The sequence below is a fragment of the Hemiscyllium ocellatum genome, chromosome 7 (genome assembly GCF_020745735.1).
Source record: "Hemiscyllium ocellatum isolate sHemOce1 chromosome 7, sHemOce1.pat.X.cur, whole genome shotgun sequence".
NCBI lineage: Eukaryota > Metazoa > Chordata > Chondrichthyes > Orectolobiformes > Hemiscylliidae > Hemiscyllium > Hemiscyllium ocellatum.
In genome coordinates, this window is record NC_083407.1 from 24,342,410 (window position 1) to 24,365,417 (window position 23,008).

General features: G+C 39.5%; 1 protein-coding gene across 19 annotated transcripts in view; it reads left to right on the forward strand.

The window, feature by feature from the left end:
* neb (nebulin) overlaps positions 1 to 23,008 on the forward strand; it is a 299,811-nt gene that overhangs the window by 80,259 nt on the left and 196,544 nt on the right. For all 19 annotated transcript variants that reach the window (XM_060827055.1, XM_060827069.1, XM_060827066.1 and 16 more), the window contains 11 exons: positions 3,464 to 3,571; positions 5,512 to 5,823; positions 8,667 to 8,873; positions 10,766 to 10,870; positions 13,397 to 13,504; positions 15,139 to 15,450; positions 18,072 to 18,278; positions 18,373 to 18,477; positions 19,851 to 19,958; positions 20,952 to 21,263; positions 21,934 to 22,137. In XM_060827055.1, coding sequence (XP_060683038.1) covers positions 3,464 to 3,571; positions 5,512 to 5,823; positions 8,667 to 8,873; positions 10,766 to 10,870; positions 13,397 to 13,504; positions 15,139 to 15,450; positions 18,072 to 18,278; positions 18,373 to 18,477; positions 19,851 to 19,958; positions 20,952 to 21,263; positions 21,934 to 22,137 — 2,088 coding nt within the window. The remainder of the gene's footprint in view (positions 1 to 3,463; positions 3,572 to 5,511; positions 5,824 to 8,666; positions 8,874 to 10,765; positions 10,871 to 13,396; positions 13,505 to 15,138; positions 15,451 to 18,071; positions 18,279 to 18,372; positions 18,478 to 19,850; positions 19,959 to 20,951; positions 21,264 to 21,933; positions 22,138 to 23,008) is intronic.

Sequence of the window (23,008 nt, forward strand, 5' to 3'; positions counted from 1 at the left end):
ACATCCAAATCATTTATATAGATGACAAAAAGCAATAGACCCAGCACTGATCCTTGTAGCACACCACTGATCACGGGCCTTCAGTTAGAAAAGCAGCCCTCTACCACCATCCTCTGTCTTCTACCTTTGAGCCATTTCTATATCCAAATGGCTAGTTCTCCTTGTATTCCATGTGAACTAACCTTGCTAACCAGTCTACCACGAGGAACGTGTTTGAACGCCTTATTGAAGTTCTTATAGATGACATCTACTGTCCTGTCCTCATCAATCCTCCTCTTTACTTCTTCAATGTACTCAATTAAGTTAGTGAGACATAATTGCCCATGCACAAAGCCATGTTGATTATTCCTAATCAGTCCTTGCCTTTCCAAATACATGTAAATCCTGTCCCTCAGGATTTCCACCTGAATGTTATTAATTATTGTGGTAAAAATTGGATACAATAGTTTGGAGACTGTGTGCTTCAGTTGTACACAAGACTATTGAAACCACAGCTGAAGTAATATATGCAATATTGATCAACTTATTTAAGGAAGGAAGTACAGAATGTTTAGACTACTTAGTGTGGAAACAGGCCCTTTGGCCCAACAAGTCCACACCGACGCGCAACCCACCCAGACCCATACCCCTATATTTACCTCTTCACCTAACACTACGGGCAATTTAGCATGGCCAATTCACCTAACCTGCACATTTTTGGACTTGGGAAGAAACCGGAGCACCCGGAGGAAGCCCACACAGACACGGGGAGAATGTGCAAACTCCACACAGTCGCCTGAGGTGGGAATTGAATCCGGGTTTCTGGCGCTGTGAGGCAGCAGTGCTAACCACTGTGGTGCCCATAGACTAGTACCTGGAGGAATGTGTTGTCTTAAGGGGAAAAGTTGGACAGGCTTGGCTTGTATTCTCTGGAGTTTTGAAGAATAAAAGGTGTCCTGATTCAAACATATAAGATCCTGAGGGGAGTTGGCAGAATGGAAAGGATATTTCCTCCTGTGGAAAAACCTAGAACCAGAGGTAACAAAAATAGAAACCCCTGGAAAAACTCAGCAGGTCTGGCAACATCTGTGGAGAGAAAGCACAGTGAACATTTCAGGTTCACTGGCCCTTCTTTAGAACAAAATCCTGTCAGAGAGAGGAGCAGAACTTCTTTAATATGGCCAGCAATTACTGAAGATTACCAACAGGTCTGGGAGATGTGGCAGTGAGTTAAACACTAAACCAAGAAACCATAGAACTGTGGAAGCTGGAAATTAAAAATGAAAACACCCAGCCCATCATCTGCTTTGCCATTCAATCATGGCTGATATGTTTCTCAACCCATTCTCCTGCCTTCTCCCAGTAACCCCTGATCTCCTTAAGAATCAAGATTCTAATTATCTCTGTCTTATATACACTGAGTTATTTAGCCTCCACAGTCTCCTGTGGCAGTGAGTTCCACAGATTCACCACCCTCTGGCTGAAGAAATTCCCTATCTTCTCATTTGTAAAAAAATTGTCACTTCACTCTGAGCCTGGGCCTTCTGGTCCTAGTTTCTCACACTTGTGGAAACATATTCTCCAAATTCATTCTATCAAGGCCTGTCAGTATTCTATATGTTTGAATGAAATTCCTCTCATTGTCCTAAAGTCCATTGAGTATCGACCAGTGTCTTCAACCATTCCTCAAATAGCAAGTGCTTCATTCCCAGGATCATTTATGTAAACCTCCTCTGGACCCCCTCCAAAGCTAGCCCATCTTCCTTTAGATACATATTTCAAAACTACTCATAATATTCCATGGTCTGACCAGAGCATTATACAACCTCAGCAGTGTACCTCTGCTCTAGTATTCTAACCCCTTTGAAATGAATGCTAACATTTGCCTCCAAACTATCAACTGAACCTGCATGTCAATCTTAAGAGGATCCTGAACTAAGACTCGTAAGTCCTTTTGTACTTAAGATTTCTAAAGGCTTTTCCAATTGGAAAATAGTCTACGTGTCTGCTCTTCTTACCAAAGTACATAACCTCACATGTTCCTACATTGTATTCCATCTGACACTTCTTTGGCCTTTCTTCTAGCCTCTCCACTTCTGTAGCTTCTCCGTTTCCTCAACACTACCTATTCCTCCACCTATGGGCAGCACGGTGGCTCAGTGGTTAGCACTGCCGCTCCCAGCACCAGAGTCCTGGGTTCAATTCCTGCCCGTCTGTATGGAGTTTGCACATTCTCCCTGTGTCTGCGTGGGTTTCCTCCGGGTGCTCCGGTTTCCTCCCACAATCCAAAGATGTGCAGGTCAGGTGAAATGGCCATACTAAATTGCCCACAGTGTTAGGTGCGTTTGTCAGGGGTAAATATAGGGTAGGGGAATAGGTTTGGGTGGGTTTCTCTTCAGAGGGGCAGTGTGGACTTGTTGGGCCAAAGGGTAAAAAATGAGGTCTGCAGATGCTGGAGATCACAGCTGCAAATGTGTTGCTGGTCAAAGCACAGCAGGTCAGGCAGCATCTCAGGAACAAAGGGCCTGTTTCCACACTGTAGAGAATCTAATCTATCTCTGTGTCATGCCTTGTATGCAGTGAACAAATTATTAGAAAATTAAGTGCAAGACATATCTGATTTTCTAAATCTCTAATTTTCCAGCTTGCGATAATTGCACCTATATTTGTAATAGATGAGTAACGCTCATATATTTCCGTCATATCAGGGAATATTATGACCCTTAGTCCTGTGCTGTTGGAGAGAAAGACTTGTTTTATCAAATTACATTTTTCCCTCTGCAATAACTAGAGTTTTTCTGGCTGCTTTACATCACCGTACTGTTCTCTACCCATGATAACAAGACAATGGGCGGCATGGTGGCTCAGTGGTTAGCAACCCGGCCTCACAACGCCAGGGACCAGGTTTGGTTGCAGCCTATGGAAAGCTATGGGTAATTTAGCTTGGCCAATTCACCTGACCTGCACATCTTTGGACTATGGGAGAAAACTGGAGCACCCAGAGGAAACCCACGCAGACAGTGGGAGAATGTGCAAACTCCACACAGACAGTCGCCCAAGGCTGGAATCAAACTTGGGAACCTGATGCTGTGAGGCAGCAGTGCTAACCACTGAGCCACCATGCCGTCCTAGTCAGGGAAAAATATAGGATATAGGAATGGGTCTGCGTGGGTTACTCTTCGGAGGGTCAGTGTGGACCTGTTGAGCCAAATGGCCTGTTCCACACTGTAGGTAATCTAATCAAACACAGCTAGATGTGGCACAGAGACTTCAGCATAAACCATCTGACAACTATTTAGTACAATTTACAATTCAGCATGAAATACAATGGTAACTAATTCTCAAGCTCTTCAAACTCCATGGTGTGTGACCATTTTGTGTATGACTTGATAAGAATGTCACATAAATGAGCTTATAATTCATTATGTTCCATAATTATTTAACCAAGCTAGCCTAAAATTATTCTTCTTGTTGTCTTTTCAAGCAACGCTATAAGCAAGCCTGGCTGAAGACAATAGCTCAAGGCCATGATATCCGGGAAGATGCCATTCCAATTGTTGCAGCCAAAGCTTCAAGAAACATTGCAAGTGATGTGAGTAAATTCATTGTTTAGTATAATTTAGACCATCTAATTCACTTAGGACAGTCCTTTCCTCAACTCAATGACATGGGTAAGAGAATCTATTAGTGTCCTATACAAAATAAGACTGTTCCCATTGGCTTCTGAAATAAGGAACATGGGTCTCAGATTTAAGGTTTTGAGTAACAGATGCAGGGCTGATATAAAGAAATACTTTTTTATGTAGCCAACAGTCATCATCTGGAACTTACTGCTAATGAGAAATGGTCAATGATTTCAAAACAAAATTGTGTGGTAATGTCAAGGAGATGAATTTGGGATAGTGAAGAAGAATGGGACTAAATGGATTGCAATTTGAACTGCTAGCATAGATGCGATAGACTGAATGGCCTTCTTCTCTGCCTTATCATAGTCTGTGAAATAGATTTTCAAAAGGCAGCTAGAATTTTGACACATGGAATTTAAGACCATGCAATGACATTGATTAAAAAAAGGTAATAGGAAGCAAACATCAGTTAAAAAGAATATTTCATTTATCAGATATCAACAAGTGATATTTGGCATTGATTGGTGCTGGCGAGGTGATCTGGAATTGGGTATAGTCAAAATGATAGCGAATTTGCAGTTTTTGCTGTAATGAATTGTGAAGCAAAGAAGAAAAATTATAAAGACATAGTTAACAGGTGGGACTATTGACAGCAAATCCAGTTTATATAATTTGGTCCTACAGTTTTAAACATAGGAATGGGAGGTGGGCATACAAATATAGTGTAGAATATATATATAAAACCTACACTGAATAGAAGTTAGCTTAAGGTCCAAAGAAGCTGCCAAAATGTTTAATTGGATGATGTTCTTTTCTCACATGAGGCAAAGCAGATAAAAGCTAGGCCAGATGTTATATTAAACAGTGGAATAATAATACTTACTATTGACATTGATAAAAGCCTACAAAGATCCAACAGTATCTGTGGCATGGATCTTACTTTTCTCTGATGCCCATTTAACTATGAGCCTAAGCCAAGCAATTTGGGTGGGGTCCCAAAAGCACAATCTGTGGTGGAGAGCTGAATCACCAACAGCAATGTCTGCACTTCTGTATTGCTTCACGTCTGGAATCCTGAAGCCATTGTCATGTTCAGTGGAGTAATGACAATGTAGGGTAACACTTCCACCGTTATTGCCATCAGGAGATCCAGACAGCATTTAACAAGGTGGTAATGAGAGGAAAACATTTGAAATCAAAATAAAAGCAATGAAAAGGGAGATTAGAAAGATTAGTTTGCATGGAAGGCAGTTGTCATTTCTACTTCTTTGCAATGAAATATTGCTAAAGAAAAGTTGATGATTTTTTTTTCCATTCAATTCAAATAGCTGCTTCAAATAATATAAAGATATTAAATAAAATGGGGAACAACTAAGATCTTGTGATTTAGAGAAGGGCTTATTTAGGGAAAAAAGCAATTGAATGAAATGTTTCCAAGCTGCAATGTGGAATGGCTTCCTGTTTCATTTTAATAGCTCTATACTCATGATGTCATTCCTAGTGAATTATTTAAATTTCAGTTTTGATGCAAATGTTAATCACAAATTAGTTTCATAGCACAGATGATACACGAAGCAATTCATATAGTGCGTCTTGAGAGTGAATAAACAAAAAAAATGCCCATAAAACCTGTTTGAATCATAACTTAAATAGGCAGAAAACAAGATGCATTGTACATCTCTCCACTGTAGAAAATGTATAATTAAGAAAAAATTAAACAATAAGAGCTCACTAGCATGCATTTAGGTTATCATTAGAGGTAATATTGCAAAAAATGCATTTTGTTGAAACTTTTCATCTTGTACACATTAGGACAATTCACAATAACGCTTAAGCACAGATATAACTGTGAATTGTATAGCACAATTATTCTTGATCATATTAACTTTCTACTTTCTCTTTATAGTATCGATACAAAGCAGCCTACGAGAAGGAAAAAGGTAAACAAGTTGGTTTCCGCAGCCTCCAAGATGACCCTAAACTGGTCCATTCCATGCACGTCGCCAAGATTCAGTCTGAACGTGAATACAAGAAAGACTACGAGAAGAGCAAAACCAAGTATCACACTCCACCTGATATGCTCAATATTACCTCTGCCAAGAAGTCCCAGGAAGTGGCCAGTAACAGCAACTACAGGAATTTAATCCACAACTACACCTATTTGCCAGATGCCATGAGTGTGGCACTGTCCAGGAACATGATGGACATTCAGAGTGATGTAAGCAAACCCACTTTACCACATGAAATAAATCTGTAATATCATTGAAATCCAGGATATCATCTGTCTCTGAGGATGAAATGCTGTCTCATTAATCTCTAAGTACTTAATTAAGGATGTGCAGAAAAGAGGAGATTTTAGAATTCAAGTAAAGATGTGGAATTTTATTTCCGTGTGGAGATTTGGGAGGCCAGGTTTCTTATCCTTGGCTGTCTGACAGAAGGCAGAGAGTTGGGATAAAAGGTTCTTTTTCGGAGTGGCAGCCGGTGACAAGCGGTGTCCCGAAGGGTTTAGTGTTGGGGCCACAGCTGTTCGCATTATATATTAATGATCTGGATGAAGGGACTGGGGGCATCCTCGCGAAGTTTGCAGATGATATGAAGTTGGGTGGACAGGCAGGTAGTACAGAGGAAGTGCGGACGCTACTGAAGGATCTAGACAGTTTTGGGAGAGTGGTCCAGGAAATGGCTGATGGAATTCAACGTGAGCAAATGTGAGGTCTTGCACTTTGGTAAAAAGAATAAAAGCATAGACTACTTTCTAAACGGTGAGAAAAAGCCAAAGTACAAAGGGATCTGGGAGTGCTAGTCAAGGATTCTCTAAAGGTAAACATGCAAGTTGAGTCCGTGATTAAGAAAGCGAATGCAATGTTGTCTCTTATCTCAAGAGGGTTGGAATATAAAAGCACCGTTGTGCTACTGAGACTTTATAAAGCTCTGGTTAGGCCCCATTTGGAGTACTGTGTCCAGTTTTGGTCCCCACACCTCAGGAAGGACATACTGGCACTGGAATGTGTCCAGCGGAGATTCACACAGATGATCCCTGGAATGGTTGGTCTAACATATGAGGAACGGCTGTGGATCCTAGGATTGTATTCATTGGAGTTTAGAAGATTAAGGGGAGACTTAATAGAAGCTTACAAGATAATACATGGCTTGGAAAGGGTGGACGCTAGGAAATTTTTTCCGTTAGGCGAGGAGACTAGGACCCGTGGACACAGCCTGAGAACTAGAGGGGTCAATTCAGAACAGAAATGCGGAGACATTTCTTCAGTGAGAGAGTGGTGGGCCTGTGGAATTCATTGTCGCAGAGTGCAGTGGAGGCCGGGACGCTGAATGTCTTCAAGGCAGAGATTAATAGATTCTTGATGTCTCGAGGAATTAAGGGCTACGGGGAGAATGCGGGTAAGTGGAGTTGAAATGCCCATCAGCCAGGATTGAATGGCGGAGTAGACTCGATGGGCCGAATGACTTTACTTCCACTCCTGTGTCTTATGGTCCTATGGTCTTATGGTTTTATCCTCAAAGCAAAGAGTGATATGGAGAGATTTAATACAGGCGTTCAAAATTTTAAAGGGTTTTAACAGGTTAATTAAGAAGGACCATAACCAGAGGAGACAGTTTTAAGATAATCAACAAAAGAACCAGATGGAAGATGAGGAGAAACGTCTTCACCTGACAAGTTATGTTCTGGAATTTAATGGCTTAAAGCAAGCTGGTTGATTTAATAGCATGTTTTGAGTCTTTCAGCCCTGTAGTGGGCTATATTCTCCTAGAGTGAGAAAGAGGCAGCTATTAATGGAGATGAAAATGCAAGACACACTTGTAACTTTTGATGCAACTGGGGAGGGTCTCAATTAAGTGAGTTGGCAGTGCTGTGGGAATGGGAAAGCTTCTTCTACGAAGACATCCTTGCAAGAGGATTCGCAGTAGGTTAAAATCAACTAGGAGAAAGTGAGGACTGCAGATGCTGGAGATCAGAGCTTAAAAATGTGTTGCTGGAAAAGCGCAGCAGGTCAGGCAGCATCAAAGGAGCAGAAGAATCGATGTTTTGGGCATAAGCCCTTCTTCAGGAATTTTTAAGCTCTGATCTCCAGTATCTGCAGTCCTCACTTTCTCTCAGTGCTGTGGGAATGCAGAGTTAATGACGTGGTAGTTTGGAATGGACAACAGCAAGTGAGAGAAGATGTTGCAGGCAACAGTACGAGTGATAAGAGTATTGGCCTTGGTGGGAGATGGATAGAGTAGCAGAGATAAAGTGAGAATTAAGCATTGGAAGGAAGATGGTGACACTTAGCCTGGCAGAGTGGAGAAGGGCATTGCTGAGCAATCTCTACATGTCTGAGTGTGCACTAATCCAGGTAGCAACCTCAGACCAGGTGCCATGGTTTCCTCTGGTCCTGGTAGAAAGGAACATTCTTTATCTGTATCACCCCATTCACCAGGACCATGCGGTCCCTGTCCATTAAATGAGGCATCAACTTTCCCTCTTTGTCAAGATTGGGCCAAATATCAGGAACAATGAAGGACAGCTCTGGACTAATAATGGTTTGGCCATAGGTGCAACACCTTTTCACAATAGAGCCAGCCCATTGCGGCAGTGGTGAGTTGCTCTTGTAAGGTGGTAGGATGGGGCAGAAATTGCAGGAGAGGAACCATAGTAATGGGTTAGGTAGTTAATATGGTCAGTTTTATAAAATACGATAAGAAAGCTCACTGGGCCTGTGGAGAGATACTCTCCTTGAGACCTGATAAAACCAATAGTTTGTCATGGAAGATGTAAGATTCAGCCCAACATTTCCAAGTTGCTTTGTTAATGAGTATTTTGTTCTATACTTCATCAACTATCCTCTAATGGGACTAACACTAATGGGACTCTGGTCTGAAAGCCAATTAATTCTTAATGTGGCATAATTTTCATCATGCAGCCAACTGTTATGGCTTTTTGTTTTGGATACTGGGCATTTGTCTGTGAGGATTTTAAAATACAAATAAAAGAATCTGTTAAATCTGCATGTTTGTACTATTTCACTCAAAGTGCTTTGTTCTGATTTCTCTTTGCAGAATAATTACAAATTGGATTATAATACCTGGTTTAAAGGTCTTGGCTGGGTTCCTATTGGCTCCTTGGATGTAGAGAAGGCAAAGAAAGCAACAGACATAGCAAGTGAGAAGAAATACCGCCAGCATCCAGAAAAATTTGCATTCACAAGCATCCCTGATTCTCTTGAAATGGTTTTGGCCAAGACTAATGCACAGATAATGAACAAGGTAAAGGTTACCCTGGACATAATCCTCCTCTGCATCAATTTTTAAAGATTTGAATTATGAATTTCCTCTTTCCTCTGAAGGACATAGGTCCTCAGGTGCAACTCAGCTAAGTCATTTGTTCTTCTCGTGCAGTTTCTGCATCTTCTGAATATATTGAGTAGCATACAATAACTCTGGTGATTCATTCCTAGCTCTAGGCAGCTAAGCCAACCGTATAGCTGCAACTGTAACTCTTCCTAGTACAAAAACAAGTCTTGAATTTATATAACACCACCTTCATGATCATCAGACATCCAAAGCACTTTATGTTCAACAAAGTACTTTTTGAAATGTAGTCACCATTTTAAGGTAGGGAGCCATAGTCAATTAAATCTAGTTATGTGTTACCTAAGGGAAACCATTCCGCAAGCATGGGGAAATGTGAGTAGGCAATCTTCATGAAAGACCATAACAATCTACAGAATTGAGTCCACATTATTGGCTTTACTTTGCATCACATCCTAGTCATCTATGCTACTGGCTCCAGTCCTTGTTGAAATGTAGGAAATAGGGCATTTAATTTGCACACCACAACAACCTTCACAAACAACAATTGATACTGACCAAACAATCTGCTTCATTTGTAATATTGATCGTAAGTTATATATTGTCCAGGGCACACACCGGGGATAACACCCCTGCTCTATCAGAGTACTGCACAGAAGTTTCCAATTCCATCTTCAGACAGATGAAAATATCAGTCTTATATCAATTTCATCTGGGGTGGCACTGTGACTCAGTGGTTAGCATTGTTGCCTCGCAGCTCCAGGGACCTGGGTTTGATTCGACCTGGGTTTGATTTGACTGTCTGTCTGTGTAGAGTTTGTACATTCTCCCTGAGTTTACATTGTTTCCTCTGAGTACTCCGATTTCCTCTCACAGTCCAAAGATGTTCATGCTAATTGGATTGGCCATGCTAAATTGCCCCATAGTGTCCAGGGATGTGTAGGTTATGTGGATGAGCTATGAGAAATGTAGGGTTACTGGGAGAGGGTAGGGGATAGGTCTAGGTGGGGCTCTCTTCAGAGGGTCAGTGTAGGCCAAATGTCTTGCTTCCACATTGTATGGATTCTATGATACATTAAAGAGTGCAGCTTCAGAACTGCACTGAAGTTCCAGCCTTGATTTTTGTCCTCAAGGTGAATTTGAGCCAAACACTCAAATGAGAGTTTTTGACTTATAGCTGACACAGACAGACACCGAGACAATTCTGGAGCCTAATGGTACGCTTGGGTTGGTGTCTTTTCTGGCTTTATCAATTGGATCACTCATGGCAGAGGTGGAAGGAGTGAAATTGGGAGAGACTGAGTCTGTTCTTCTGATATTACAGCTGAAAATGTGTTGCTGGAAAAGCGCAGCAGGTCAGGCAGCATCCAAGGAACAGGAAATTCGACGTTTCAGGCATAAGCCCTTCTTCAGGAAACAGAATTTCCTGTTCCTTGGATGCTGCCTGACCTGTTGCACTTCTCCAGCAACACATTTTCAGCTCTGATCTTCAGCATCTGCAGACCTCACTTTCTCCTTCTGATATTACAACAAATTATCCATGGTGAATGACACAGTTGTTGTTACATGAAATACTAAGAAATGCCTGACTGAAGATGAGTGCTCTCCTGATGTTGGAAGGATTCCTGCGCTACCTACACAACCTTCCAATTCCCACCACTCCACAGAATGACATGTTTGAGCTGAGAACTTATCTAGAGATCTAACTGTGGCAGGGAATTATGCTCTACCATAGGCTGAGCTGGAAGGTTCTCCTTGGTAAAGCATTCACAATTGCTGCTATCTTGAGTCCGATTCATTCAACTTTCTTTTAATATCATGGGAACCGTTCTTCTACTTTTTGACAGAAATTATACACTCAAGCTTGGGATGAAGACAAGAACAAAGTCCATGTTATGCCTGATACACCAGAAATTGTGTTATCCAAAGTCAATCAAATGAATATGAGTGAGGTAAGTCATCACTGAATTGTGACAAAAAATGAAAATAATCCATGACTTCTCCTGTGTCTGTGATCAAACTGTGATTGCTGATGAATCCAGCTGCTGAGGGATTATTTTTCAAACTTTGAAAGCTAACTTAGCGAACACTGGTGTTGAAATTGTAAAATTCATAGCTTAGCATGAATGGGATAAACAATACCAGGTAAAGTTGCATGTCGCGAGGTTTGAAGTCATCCATTTGGAAAAGATAAATTGGAAAATAGTCTTAGTAGTGAGATGCTGGGAATCTGTAGAGGAGCAAAGAGATGCATGACTCATTACGAAACCAAAAGGTGATAAAGTGGGTCACAAGAATGAGACCTTTACCAGGAGAGATGAAATCTAAAAATGAGGGAGTGCTTTTACGTTTTAGAATTAAATGGCAGGTAATATTTATTTGCCTTGAACAGCAGATTCACTGGAATGACACCAAGGTTGATCAATGAGGATCAATTGCCTTCTATTCCCTTGGGTTTAGAGGGCGATCAGTTCTAGTTCTCTAATAGCATGAAGAGATTTAATAAGACAGATATAGTTATTTTTCCTTTGGTGGAGGAATACCCAGCATACGTGAGGAATAAGAGGCGAAGGAATGGCCGATCAGGGATAGCGGAGGGAACTTGTGCGTGGAGTCTGAGCAGATAGGGGAAGCCCTAAATGGGTTTTTTGCTTAGGTTTTCACCAAGGAAAGGGAACTTGTTATAAATGAAAACTTGGAGGAGCTGGGATACAGTCTTGACCAGATCAAGATTGATGAAGTTGATATGCTAGAAATTTTGGAAAACATTAAGATTGATAAGTCCCCAGAGCCAGACCAGATTTATCCAAGGCTGCTCTGGGAAGTGAGAAAGGAGGTTACTAAGCCTCTGGCGAGGATATTTGCCTTCTCACTCTCCATGGGAGTCGTACCGGAGGATTGGAAGGAGGCGAATGTTGTTCCTCTTTTCAAGAAGAGTAATAGGGAAATCCCTGGCAATTTCAGATCAGTCAGTCTTACGTCTGTGGTCAGCAAAGTTTTGGAAAGAATTCTGAGGGATAGGATTTATGACTATTTGGCAAAGCATAGTGTGATTAACGGTAGTCAGCATGGCTTTGTGAGGGGCAGGTCATGCCTCACGTATGTTATTGAGTTCTTTGAGGAGGTGTCAAGATAGGTCGATGACGGTCAAGCAGTGGATGTGGTGTATATGGATTTCAGCAAGGCATGGTAGGCTCATTCATAAAGTCAGGAAGTATGGGATACAGGGAGATTTGGCTATCTGGATTCAGAATTGGCTGGCTGACAGAAGGCAGAGAGTGATTGTAGATGGAAAGTATTCTACAGTGTTGAGTGGGACTCTGTACTTGGGCCTCTGCTCTTTGTAGTTTTTATAAATGACTTGGATGAGGAGGTTGAGGGGTAGGTTAGTAATTTTGCAGATGACACAAAGGTTGGAGGTATTGTCGATAGTATGGAGGGCTACTGCAGGCTGCAGTGCGACATAGACAGGATGCAGAGCTGGGCTGAGAAATGGCAGATGGAGTTCAACCTGGATAAATGTGAAGTGATGCAATTTGGAAGGTCAAACTTGAATGCTGAAAATCTGATTTAAAGGCAGGATTCTTGGCAGTATGGAGGAACATAGGGATCTGAGCGTGCAAGTACATAGATCCCTCAAAGTTGCCACTCAAGTGGAAAGGGTTGTTAAGAAAGTATATGGTGTTTGGGCTTTCATCAACAGGGGGATAGAGTTTAAGAGCCATGAGATTTTGCTGCAGCTCTACAAGTCCCTGGTTAGACCACATTTGGAATATTGTATCCAATCCTGGTCACCCTACTATAGGAAAGGTGCAGAGGCTTTGGAGAGGGTGCAAAGAAGATTTACTAGGATGCTGCCTGGACTGGAGTGCTTGCCTTATGAAGAAAGGTTGAATAAGCTTGGACTTTTCTCTCTGGAGAGAAGGAGGAAGAGAGGAGACCTGATAGAGGTGTACAAAATAATGAGAGGATAGATAGAGTCAATAGCCAGAGACATTACCCCAGGGCAGGATTGACAGGTACGAGAAGTCATAGTTTGAAGATATTAGGAGGAAGGTATAAAGGAGATATCAGAGGTAGGTTTTATGCACAGAGTTGTGAATACATGGAATGCATTGCCAGTGGTGGTGATGGAAGCAGAGAAATTGGGGACATTTAAGCGACTGCTGGACATGCACATGGATAGCAGTGAGTTGAGGGGTGCGTAGGTTGTTACTATATTTTACATTAGGATTAAGTCTCGGCACAACATCATGGGCCAAAGGGCCTGTTCTGTGCTGTTCTTCTCTATGTTCTATGTTCTATGAAAGAATATAATGTTAAAAATTAACTCTAAGCCAGTTAGATGTGAAATTGGAAAGCGAACGTAATTCTTGAAGGATTCACAAGTATTTTAGGATAAAGCAGATTACGGGATCCAGTCCATCAAATAACGAACGTTAATATTGATTTCCTATATTCCTGCTCCTTTTTTTCAGAAATTATACAGATCTGGCTGGGAAAATGCAAAGAAGAAAGGCTATAACCTGATGCCTGATGCCATTTCAATAAAAGCAGCAAAGGCCAATAGGGATATAGCCAGTGATGTAAGTTTATTTTCTCTGATATTGTTACCAGATATCATCTGATATACAATTACGCCCTAGGACAGCTAAGTTTCAGTGTTGTATATGGTTTATATGACATGTTCCCATGCAGCAGATACAATTACAGTCATTGTACAGAGGATAATAGATCGTTTGGATTACAGGTCGCTCTGCTATAACACACATTTCATTAATGTGTGTTCACTATAATGATTGACAAATTGGGAACTCTATTTCTAAAGTTTAAACTTTTAAGTGTATACTTCTTATATGCGATTCCAGTTCCATTATTTTAAATGGTGCTACTGTTACAAGATTTTTTTATAACACATGGTTGCACAAGAACGGAACTACCACGTTATTGCAAAACCGACTGTATCTTATTTGTTTTAAATTGACCTTCGTTTGAAGTTGAATGATGACTGCTTGCAAAAACTGAAAAATATTTTTCCTTAGTTTTATTATAATTAATTTTTCAGTTTCAATTCTTTGGGGTTCAGAAGCCCCAGAATTTCAGAACCAAGGTATATTCTTGACGATTGTAATCTTTTGATTATGAAAGTGATATTTATGAAAGTGAGTGCTAAAATCCGAGCATTTCAGTGTTTACCTTTGGTTTTTACCTATCGGATTATTAAATTAATCAGGTTTTGAATCATAATTAGAATTTTATTAGATTTTAGTTTATTCCATTGCAGTTTACCCATGTTCATTTTCACCCCATGACATTTAGGCTAATCCATTGGTCTCAAGTAAATTGGGCTTTTACACAAGTACATATGGTAGAAATTGCAATACGTATATTCTTTGCATTTGATTGAATTATAGCATATAAACTTAATCCCAGCATTCTTATTTCTTATTTGCTTTGCACAGAAGTTCTTGATTTTTATTGGTGTTACCAATTGAAATGGCAGAATTAAAGTTTGTGAACAGAAATGTATGCTTGCTTAATAAGTCAACAACAAAAAAAAGCTTAAATAGATAAGAGATTTCCCTACTTTCCATTACTGCTGATGAACCTCACCCTACATCTGCTCTGCAGATCTGGAAGCCAGTATTGGAAATCAGTATACTGCCTGGGATCTTTTAGTTTTAAATATTAATGGATTAGAATTCTATGGTATCATAGTACCCTTTCCCAATGCATACCTCATAAATAATGATTTAGAGATGCTGGTATTGGACTGGGGTGTACAAAGTTAAAAATCACACAACACCAGGTTATAGTCCAACAGGTTTAATTGGAAGCACACTAGCTTTTGGAGCGACGCTCCTGATGACAATCAGCTGATGAAGGAGTGTCACTCTGAAAGCTAGTGTGCTTCCAATTAAATCTGTTGGACTATAACCTGGTGTTGTGTGATTTTTAACATCATAAATAATGTTTTTTTTTCTCTCTTGAACTCAACATAATCCCAGATACTGAGGTAGTAATCCCTAAAGATCCAAAAGCCTTTGAAATGAACGTGGCCATTACATCACGTATAGCAAATTTCACATCAGAAAACAGCATTATGGTTAGCTGAGAACAATATGAGGAAACAATTATGCAGACACAAGTTAAATGTAACAAACCTATTGTGCACAATAAGAGCTGTCTCAAGTAATACTTGTGCTGTGTTTTTTGTTAGTATAAATACAAGCTTGCCTACGAAAAGGCAAAGGGAAAACATATTGGTTTCCGTAGCCTGCAGGATGACCCCAAGCTCGTCCACTTCATGAATGTTGCCAAACTTCAATCGGATCGTGAGTACAAAAAAGATTATCAGAAGTCTAAGACAAAGTACAATACACCGATGGACATGGTCAGTATTACAGCTGCTAAACAGTCTCAGGACGTAGCCAGCAACATCAACTACAAGCGTCTCATCCATCACTATGTAATTCCTCCTGATGCAATGAACATGGAACTGGCCAGGAACATGATGAACATACAGAGTGATGTAAGTGATTAAAGTGAAATTATTAGACATTTATCAATTCGTGTTGTACATTTTATATCAATGTTTCATGTGCAGAAGAGGGAATGACTCTGTTAGCAAGGCAATGAATGCTTAATATGCACTATCAGCTCGGTTCCCTCTTTCCCATTAGATCAGTTAGTTAAGATAGTGAGTTGCTGAGCAACAGAGAGGATATTTGGACTCAACAACTGGTTTAGGGAATTCCACTGAGTGATTGTCTTCTTTCTTCGGAGTCAAGTAATTGTGGGTTCAAATTCTTTTCTTGCCTGTGCACATAATGTAAAGAGTATGGGCTGGGTCTTGGCAGGTGGGACTAGATTGGGTTGGGATATCTGGTCGGCATGGGCGCGTTGGACCGAAGGGTCTGTTTCCATGCTGTACATCACTATGACTCTAAACATTTCAGTGCAGTAATCAGCAGAGAAAGGACTTGCATTCATACTGTGCCTTTCATCTGCTCAGGATGTTCTGAAGCACTTTGCAAAATAAAAACCATATGCTTTTATTTGATGTAAAGTCACTGCTGACGTGCAAGAAGTAGTAGTGTGGTCATTTTTATGTTACTTGATGAAGTCTGTGTCTTTCAAAGTCTATGCAGGATCCCACTAATTATTTGAAGAAAAGTAAGAAGTTTCCCCAAGTTCCTAAGTGACATTTATCCCTCAAGCACTATGACTAAAAATTACTATAGAGATAATAAATGGACATCCTGTCTGCTTGCTCGAATAGATGTCAAAGATTTAACTAAATGTAGAAATGGTTAAAGAATAGTTTCTATATTAGACAAACTTGAAGTACATTGGTTGTTTTTCTGATAGAACAAATATGTCTATTTTCTTCATTCTGTCAGTGCTTTGTGGAGTTACGCAGAGTTGTTGTAGATCTTTCAAATATATCTGTTATGAAATTGTTAAAGTAAAATGAGGAAAGGTTAAAATGGATCTAAGGGCAAGCTCCATTTACAGTTGCTACTTATATCACTGTGTGAAATTAGTAAGGGTAAGGCTCTGCATATAGTACTCAAACGATATGTTGGGGCCAAAGGATCTGTTCTGCGCTGTATTGTTCTATTGTTCTAAACGTACACATCCCTAGGATTCCCATGCCATTGTGACTACTAATACTAGAAAATAACTGAACAAATAAGCAATTTTTTTGCAATCATTAAATTATAACTTTAGTTTTAGATGAAGGGTTTTGTCCTTCTTGCTGAGTTTGGACTAATGATTTCCATATGATAACCCCAACTGCCTGATGTAATCGTATCTGTTTTTTAGAGTCATAGAGAGTCAGAGTTTTTACAGCATGGAAAAAAAGGTCCTTTGGCCCATTGTGTCCGTACTGGCAATCAAACATCTATCCATTCTAATCCCGTTTTCCAGCACATGACCTGTAACCTTGAATGTTATGGATTTCAAGTGCTCACCTAAATAGTTTTAAAATAACTTGAGGGTTCCTGTTTCTACTGTGCTTTTAGCCTTTGAATTTCAGATACCTACACTTTCTGGGTAAAAGGTTTTTCTTTAGATTCCTTCTAAACCTCCTGCTCCTTACCTTAAAACTGTGCCTCTAGTTAATGATCCCTTTACTAAAAGGAAAGCTTTCTTCCTGTCGTCTTAATCTTCCCTCAGAACTTTGTACACCCCTTCCAGCCTTCTCTGCTCTAAGAAAAATAACCCCAGCCTGTCTAGTCTCTTTTCATAGCTGAATCACTCCGCCCAAGCAACATCTTGGTGAATCTTTTTTGCAACCTCTCTAGTGCAATCACATCCTTCCTATGGTGTGGCTATCAGAACACACAGTATTCCAGCTGTGGCCTCACCAACATTCTCTATAGCCCTAATATAATCTCTCTACTCTTGTATTCAATTCTTGATTAATAAAGATAAGCAGCATCTGCAGTCCTCACTTTCTCCTCCTAATAAAGATAAGCATCCTACATGTCATCTTAACCTGTTTATCTACCTGTCCTGTTGGCTTTAAAAATTCTACAGATGTAAATCGTGGCTATTAGATTTGCTTAAGATATAGACCTGGACAGGATGGTTTAATTGCAGCTAATCATAGTAGAAAACATGAATCTAGCATTTATGTGGTGTCACTACATTGGCACAACAATCTTTGCTGTAATGCACTACAGGACACAGTAATAACAAAGTGGGAATTTTATTCACACAGTGCGTGTACCTTTAATGACTAAAATTGAGAAGTGAAGTGGTCCTCCCTTAACCCAATGACGGGCAGCATCTATGATTTCAGAAAACTTCTGTTTCATTCTGAGTCATGGTGGAATAGGGCCAGATATTTTCCAAGGTGCTGTGATGAAAAATGACAGTCAAGGAAGCAAAGATTAAGAAGAAGACCTCAGTTACCCAACAAACTTGTCAATAATACAGAGTTTGCGGCATATTTATAATTGTCGACATCGTGCCAGCCTCTCTTATGTCAACTTTCATCCTTGCATTTGCTTTGGTGTCTCAACTCTTCTGTCTGACCTTCTTACTCTTTATAGTAATGAGTAATACTTTTACACAAGATGATTCATTTACATATTTTTGGCCTTGTGGCATTCTTGTAACCTTTTCTGTCTGTTATTTCAGCTTCTCTATAAGTCAGAGTACACTGGCTTTTTGAGAGGTATGGGCTGGATGTCCATTGGCTCACTGGAGGATGAAAAGAACAAGCGAGCTTCAAATATCCTGTGTGAGAAAAGATATCGTCAACACCCAGAGACTTTAAAATACACCATTGACATGGAATCCATGCCTATGGAGTTGGCAAAGGTCAATGCCAAAATCATGAATAGGGTAAGAAGATCTTTTCTTAAAAAACATTGATTGTGGAGGGCACTTCATTATCATTGAGAGCACTCATTACTTATCAACAATTATTATCCTGCAGCATTTGTACAAGGAAGCCTGGGAAAAAGACAAGACACAAGTCCATGTGATGCCAGACACACCAGAAATTGCTCTAGCTAAAGTAAACCAGTACAACATCAGTGAGGTAAGCAGAGTGCATTAACCTGAATTCCTCCCTATTGTCTTATATATTGGCTACATACAAGTGGATTGAAAGTCTGATTTAGCAATGTAAGTTACTCCAATTTAAGTTATTACAGGGAAAGTCAAGCAAGTGTGTACTTTAAAATAGATCCAGGAGTATTTGTCTGTAAGATGGTAGCCAATAAAAGTACTTCACATTAATAGTCCCCTTGAATACTCAGAAATAATATACCTGAGTAGACACAAGAGTCATTAACTTTCTGATTCAAAGATCCACTGTGAAATCAAATATCAATAGAAGACAATTTGTACTGAGTGTCACTGAAAAGCCAAAATTGGACCAGCTACAGAGGATGAAGCAACAATTTAATTATTCTCTTTCAGATTCCAGCAAATAAAGAAAAAGTAGAAAGAGTCACTGCCCCTATCCTCTGGAGAACCTGAAACAACAATATTTGAGTTTGAAACAAAATGAAAAAATAGTGACATGTAAAGGGCCTGAAATTACGTTGTTGTACTGTACCTGTCAGACATTTTTGCCCTGTCTGATGAACTGTTCAGTCACTGTCTGGATTTAAATTGTATGCCATTCTTCTAAAAATAAAGTGAAAATATCTTGGTGTGCATATACACAAATCCTTAAAGATGGTAGGACAACTTGATAAAATGACTAAAACCTGAGTATGTAGTAGAGACATAGAATCTAAAAACAAAGAGGTTATGCTAATACTTTGAGTTGCAAACTGGTTCTCAGCTGGAACATTGTGAATCAGCAGATCAGAGGATGATGTTTATCATGTTGTTAAAATGGAGGAGGGCCTCAGTTGTTAAGATTTTCAAAATGTTAGGACACCCATCCTACGAACATTGGAGATTCTGACATAACCAAAGAGATAGTGAGCGATTTTAATAGAAGGGTTGGAGAAAACCTGTTACCTCGGACCAGTGAACCAATAATACAATTCTTGGCAAAACATCTATAAGAGAAGAGAAATTTTCTTCACTTAAATTTGTTGGGCTCTTTCTGAAAAGGTGGAAACTGAGTCCTGAATTTAATTTAGAGGTGATTTAGACAGGTATTTGAAGATGAAGAACTAACCGGGTTATGGACGAAACATGAGAGCAAATGTTCAAAAAAGTTAGCACTAATACAATGGGTCAAATGGCCTTGTTTTGGTGCTGCAGATATGTATGATTTTCTGAAAATTTCACTTAAAAACTGACACAATAATGAATGACAGTGCAGTATGTTTAGTTCTATTTAGTAAAGATGCTTTGTCTCACCTTTTTGTACACTTCCTTGACTTGCTTGATTTAGTTTATTTTGTCTAGAAAAATCCAATAATTTTAGTTTATATTGTCCTCCTTTTATAGAAAATGTACAGGCAGAGCATGGAAGAAGATAAGAAGAAGGGACATGATCTCCGTGCTGATGCCATTCCGATCAAAGCTGCCAAAGCCTCAACTATTATTGCTAGTGATGTAAGTGTTTTGCAGTGGTCATGAAATCCATGACCTCCCTTTGTCTTATTTTGTACCAGCTCCTCCTCTATAAAAATGGTCTTGTGCAAGTGACTACCTGCATGATGTTGAGAATTCTTTCTTCTGCCCCCTTAACATTTTACATACAGTTGCACTTTGCTAGTTAGCGTAATGTGCAAGTGAATTAATCATATGGACTTTATTATTCAATTGCTTCAAATTACAAAAGGTGTGGTCATCTTTCCCACCCTGAAACCAACGGTCCCAGGCCAAACAGTAACCATTACACTGGTTAAGAGCAAAATCAACAGTGATTAAAGATTTTGCCTGAATTTTGTTCTGTTTGAACCAGTTTAAATTGAGGGAATTGTTCTGTTTCAATTTTATAATGTAGGTATGGATAGGGTAACAGGTTAAGAACCTGGCCACCAGTGCAATAAACAATATATTATGTTGCTATTCTTGAAAGCACCTCCTAAGTTTAAAATTCTCCAGTTCAGAGAGCTGTAGATGGTCACCAATTGAGTAAAATCAAGACAGGCATCACCAGATTTTGGATGCAAAGGGACATGGTGATAATGTGGGAAGATATAGTTGAGGCAGAGGTTGATCCATGATCATCTTAAATGATGAAGCAGGCAAGGAGAGACAATTGGCCCACATATTCTACTGTTCCTTATTTTTCTAAAGCATTTTAAAGGTATCTCTTTAACAAACATCACTATGATATAACCGACTGTTTGAGTGTGCAAAGTTTGGATATGAATCAACCAAGCTTTACAAAGCTTGTCAACTTCATAACTTTCGCCATAGTGAGCTGACATTATTTTTGAGTGAAACATTCAAGGTTTGTTTTCTGTTCAAAACTGGAGGAAAATAGTTTCAAAGTGCTGTTTTTTGGCCCAATCAGGGGAAAATGAGATTTGTCATAATTTGGATGGCTTTTTTTAAAACTTGCAAGTGTAATTGTTTTTGACCTTCACTTTCTTACAGTATAAATATAAACAAGCTTACGAGAAAGATAGAGGGAGGCAGATTGGTTTCCAGAATTTGCAGGATGACCCTAAGCTGGTCCATTCCATGCGTGTAGCCAAGCTGCAGTCTGAACGTGAATATAAGAAGGATTATGAAAAGACCAAGACCAAGTACCACATGCCATTGGATATGCTCAGTCTTATGACTGCTAAGAAGTCCCAGGGGGTAGCCACTAATGTGAACTACAAGCAAGAATTCCGCAATTTCACATATCTACCTGATGCCATGAACTTGGAACTTTCCAGAAAGATGATGAACATACAGAGTGATGTAAGCTCACTTTTTTTTTTGTCGACACTATTTTACAATTCTGAACTGAATTTAATATCTTCACTGACAATTCACGTCTGTGATGCTTATTTTTTAAACCTAGCCTGTCCAGTCTTTTGTGGGACTCTTAACATCATCCTCATTGTAACTTCAGCAAAATAAAATACAACTTCAGTGCATTTAATGACCAGTGTTATTTATTTTCCACTTATAATACGTGCTTGTTGTCAAATCCACTTATACCCACAACAATCTATAATAGGTTGCTACATTATTGTTCTGCTTTTATATCCTCAAACTGTTAAATAGAATGAATATATCTGCATTGCTCTTCATCAGAATAAATTGTACACTATTTTAAAAGTATAATAGTAAGAAATAGTAAACGTGTTATAAATTAAGGTTATATTATAGTGCATGGTAATAAAGGTTATATTAGACGCTAAACAAAATTAGGCTATATTTCAAAAATGGAATGAACTCTACAGTATTGTAGGATCAACTTTTATCGTCGCACATGAGAAATCCATCTACATCTCTGTATTGTAATTAATATACAATATATGTTCAGGTTAAACTTGATACTTTATATAACATTGTTTTGTCTTAATTTTATGGAACCAGTGTAGAATTTATAACAATTGAAGTGTTGCTGTCTCTGAATTGCTAGAACAATTATAAAGCCGACCTTCAATGGCTGAGGGGGATTGGTTGGAGTCCAATTGGGTCATTAGACGTTGAGAAGGCTAAGAAAGCAACAGAGATTGCAAGTGAGAAGAAGTACCGCCAGCATCCAGAGGCCTTCCAGTTCACAAGCCCGCTAGACTCTATTGAGATGGTCTTGGCTAAGACTAACACACAAATAATGAAAAAGGTAGGTATTTGGAAAATAAATATTTCAGTGTCATAGTCATCTTTCAATCCCTTTTTTTTAACAATACGCTTCCCAATTCTCCTGAAGATATTCACTCCTCATTTATACATTGTTCCATAATTACAAGTTTAAGTCTCCTCTCAGTGCCCATTACATCTGGGTGAGAGCTGGGGAACGGTGAGGAATCATTCTAGACGATGCCAATTATGTCTTTACCTGACATTCACCTAGACTGCAATCAGGAATAGGAATTCGGAGCTTTCTTTCCCACCCTGTTCTAATTGTAATATTCTTAAATATTTCATCACTAAGATTAGAGATGGAAGCTTCCCATGCTTAACATCTAGATATTAAGCAAACAAATCACGTGGCGGACTTTGGCTGGGGGTTTGGTGTTTGATACGTGCAGGAGCCATAATGATTCCTTTAGAGCTTTCTGCAAGATGTCGAGAAGTGCATTGATAGTTTCAGCAAATTATACAATGTGTCAAATGGTTTAAGATGGAAACAAAGAAACACCATTAGTCATGAGGTGTGGGTATTGCTGACTAGGCCAACACTTATTGCCCATCCCAAATTGTTCTTGAGAAGGTAACCTACCTTTTTGAACTACTAGAGTGCATTGGTATAGATACACCCTCCATCCAGTTAGGCAGCGAGATCCAGAATTTAGAACTAGTGATAATGAAGAAACTGAGGTATATTTCTAAATCAGGATAGCTTGTGGATTAGAAGGGAAGGTGTAGTGTTTTCCTGCATTTGCTGTTCTTGTCCTTCTCGGCAGTAATGATCGTGGTCTTGAAAGCAACTGTCAAAGGTGTCTTATTGAGTTAAAGTTTATAGTCGTAGAGTCATACAGCACAGAAACAGA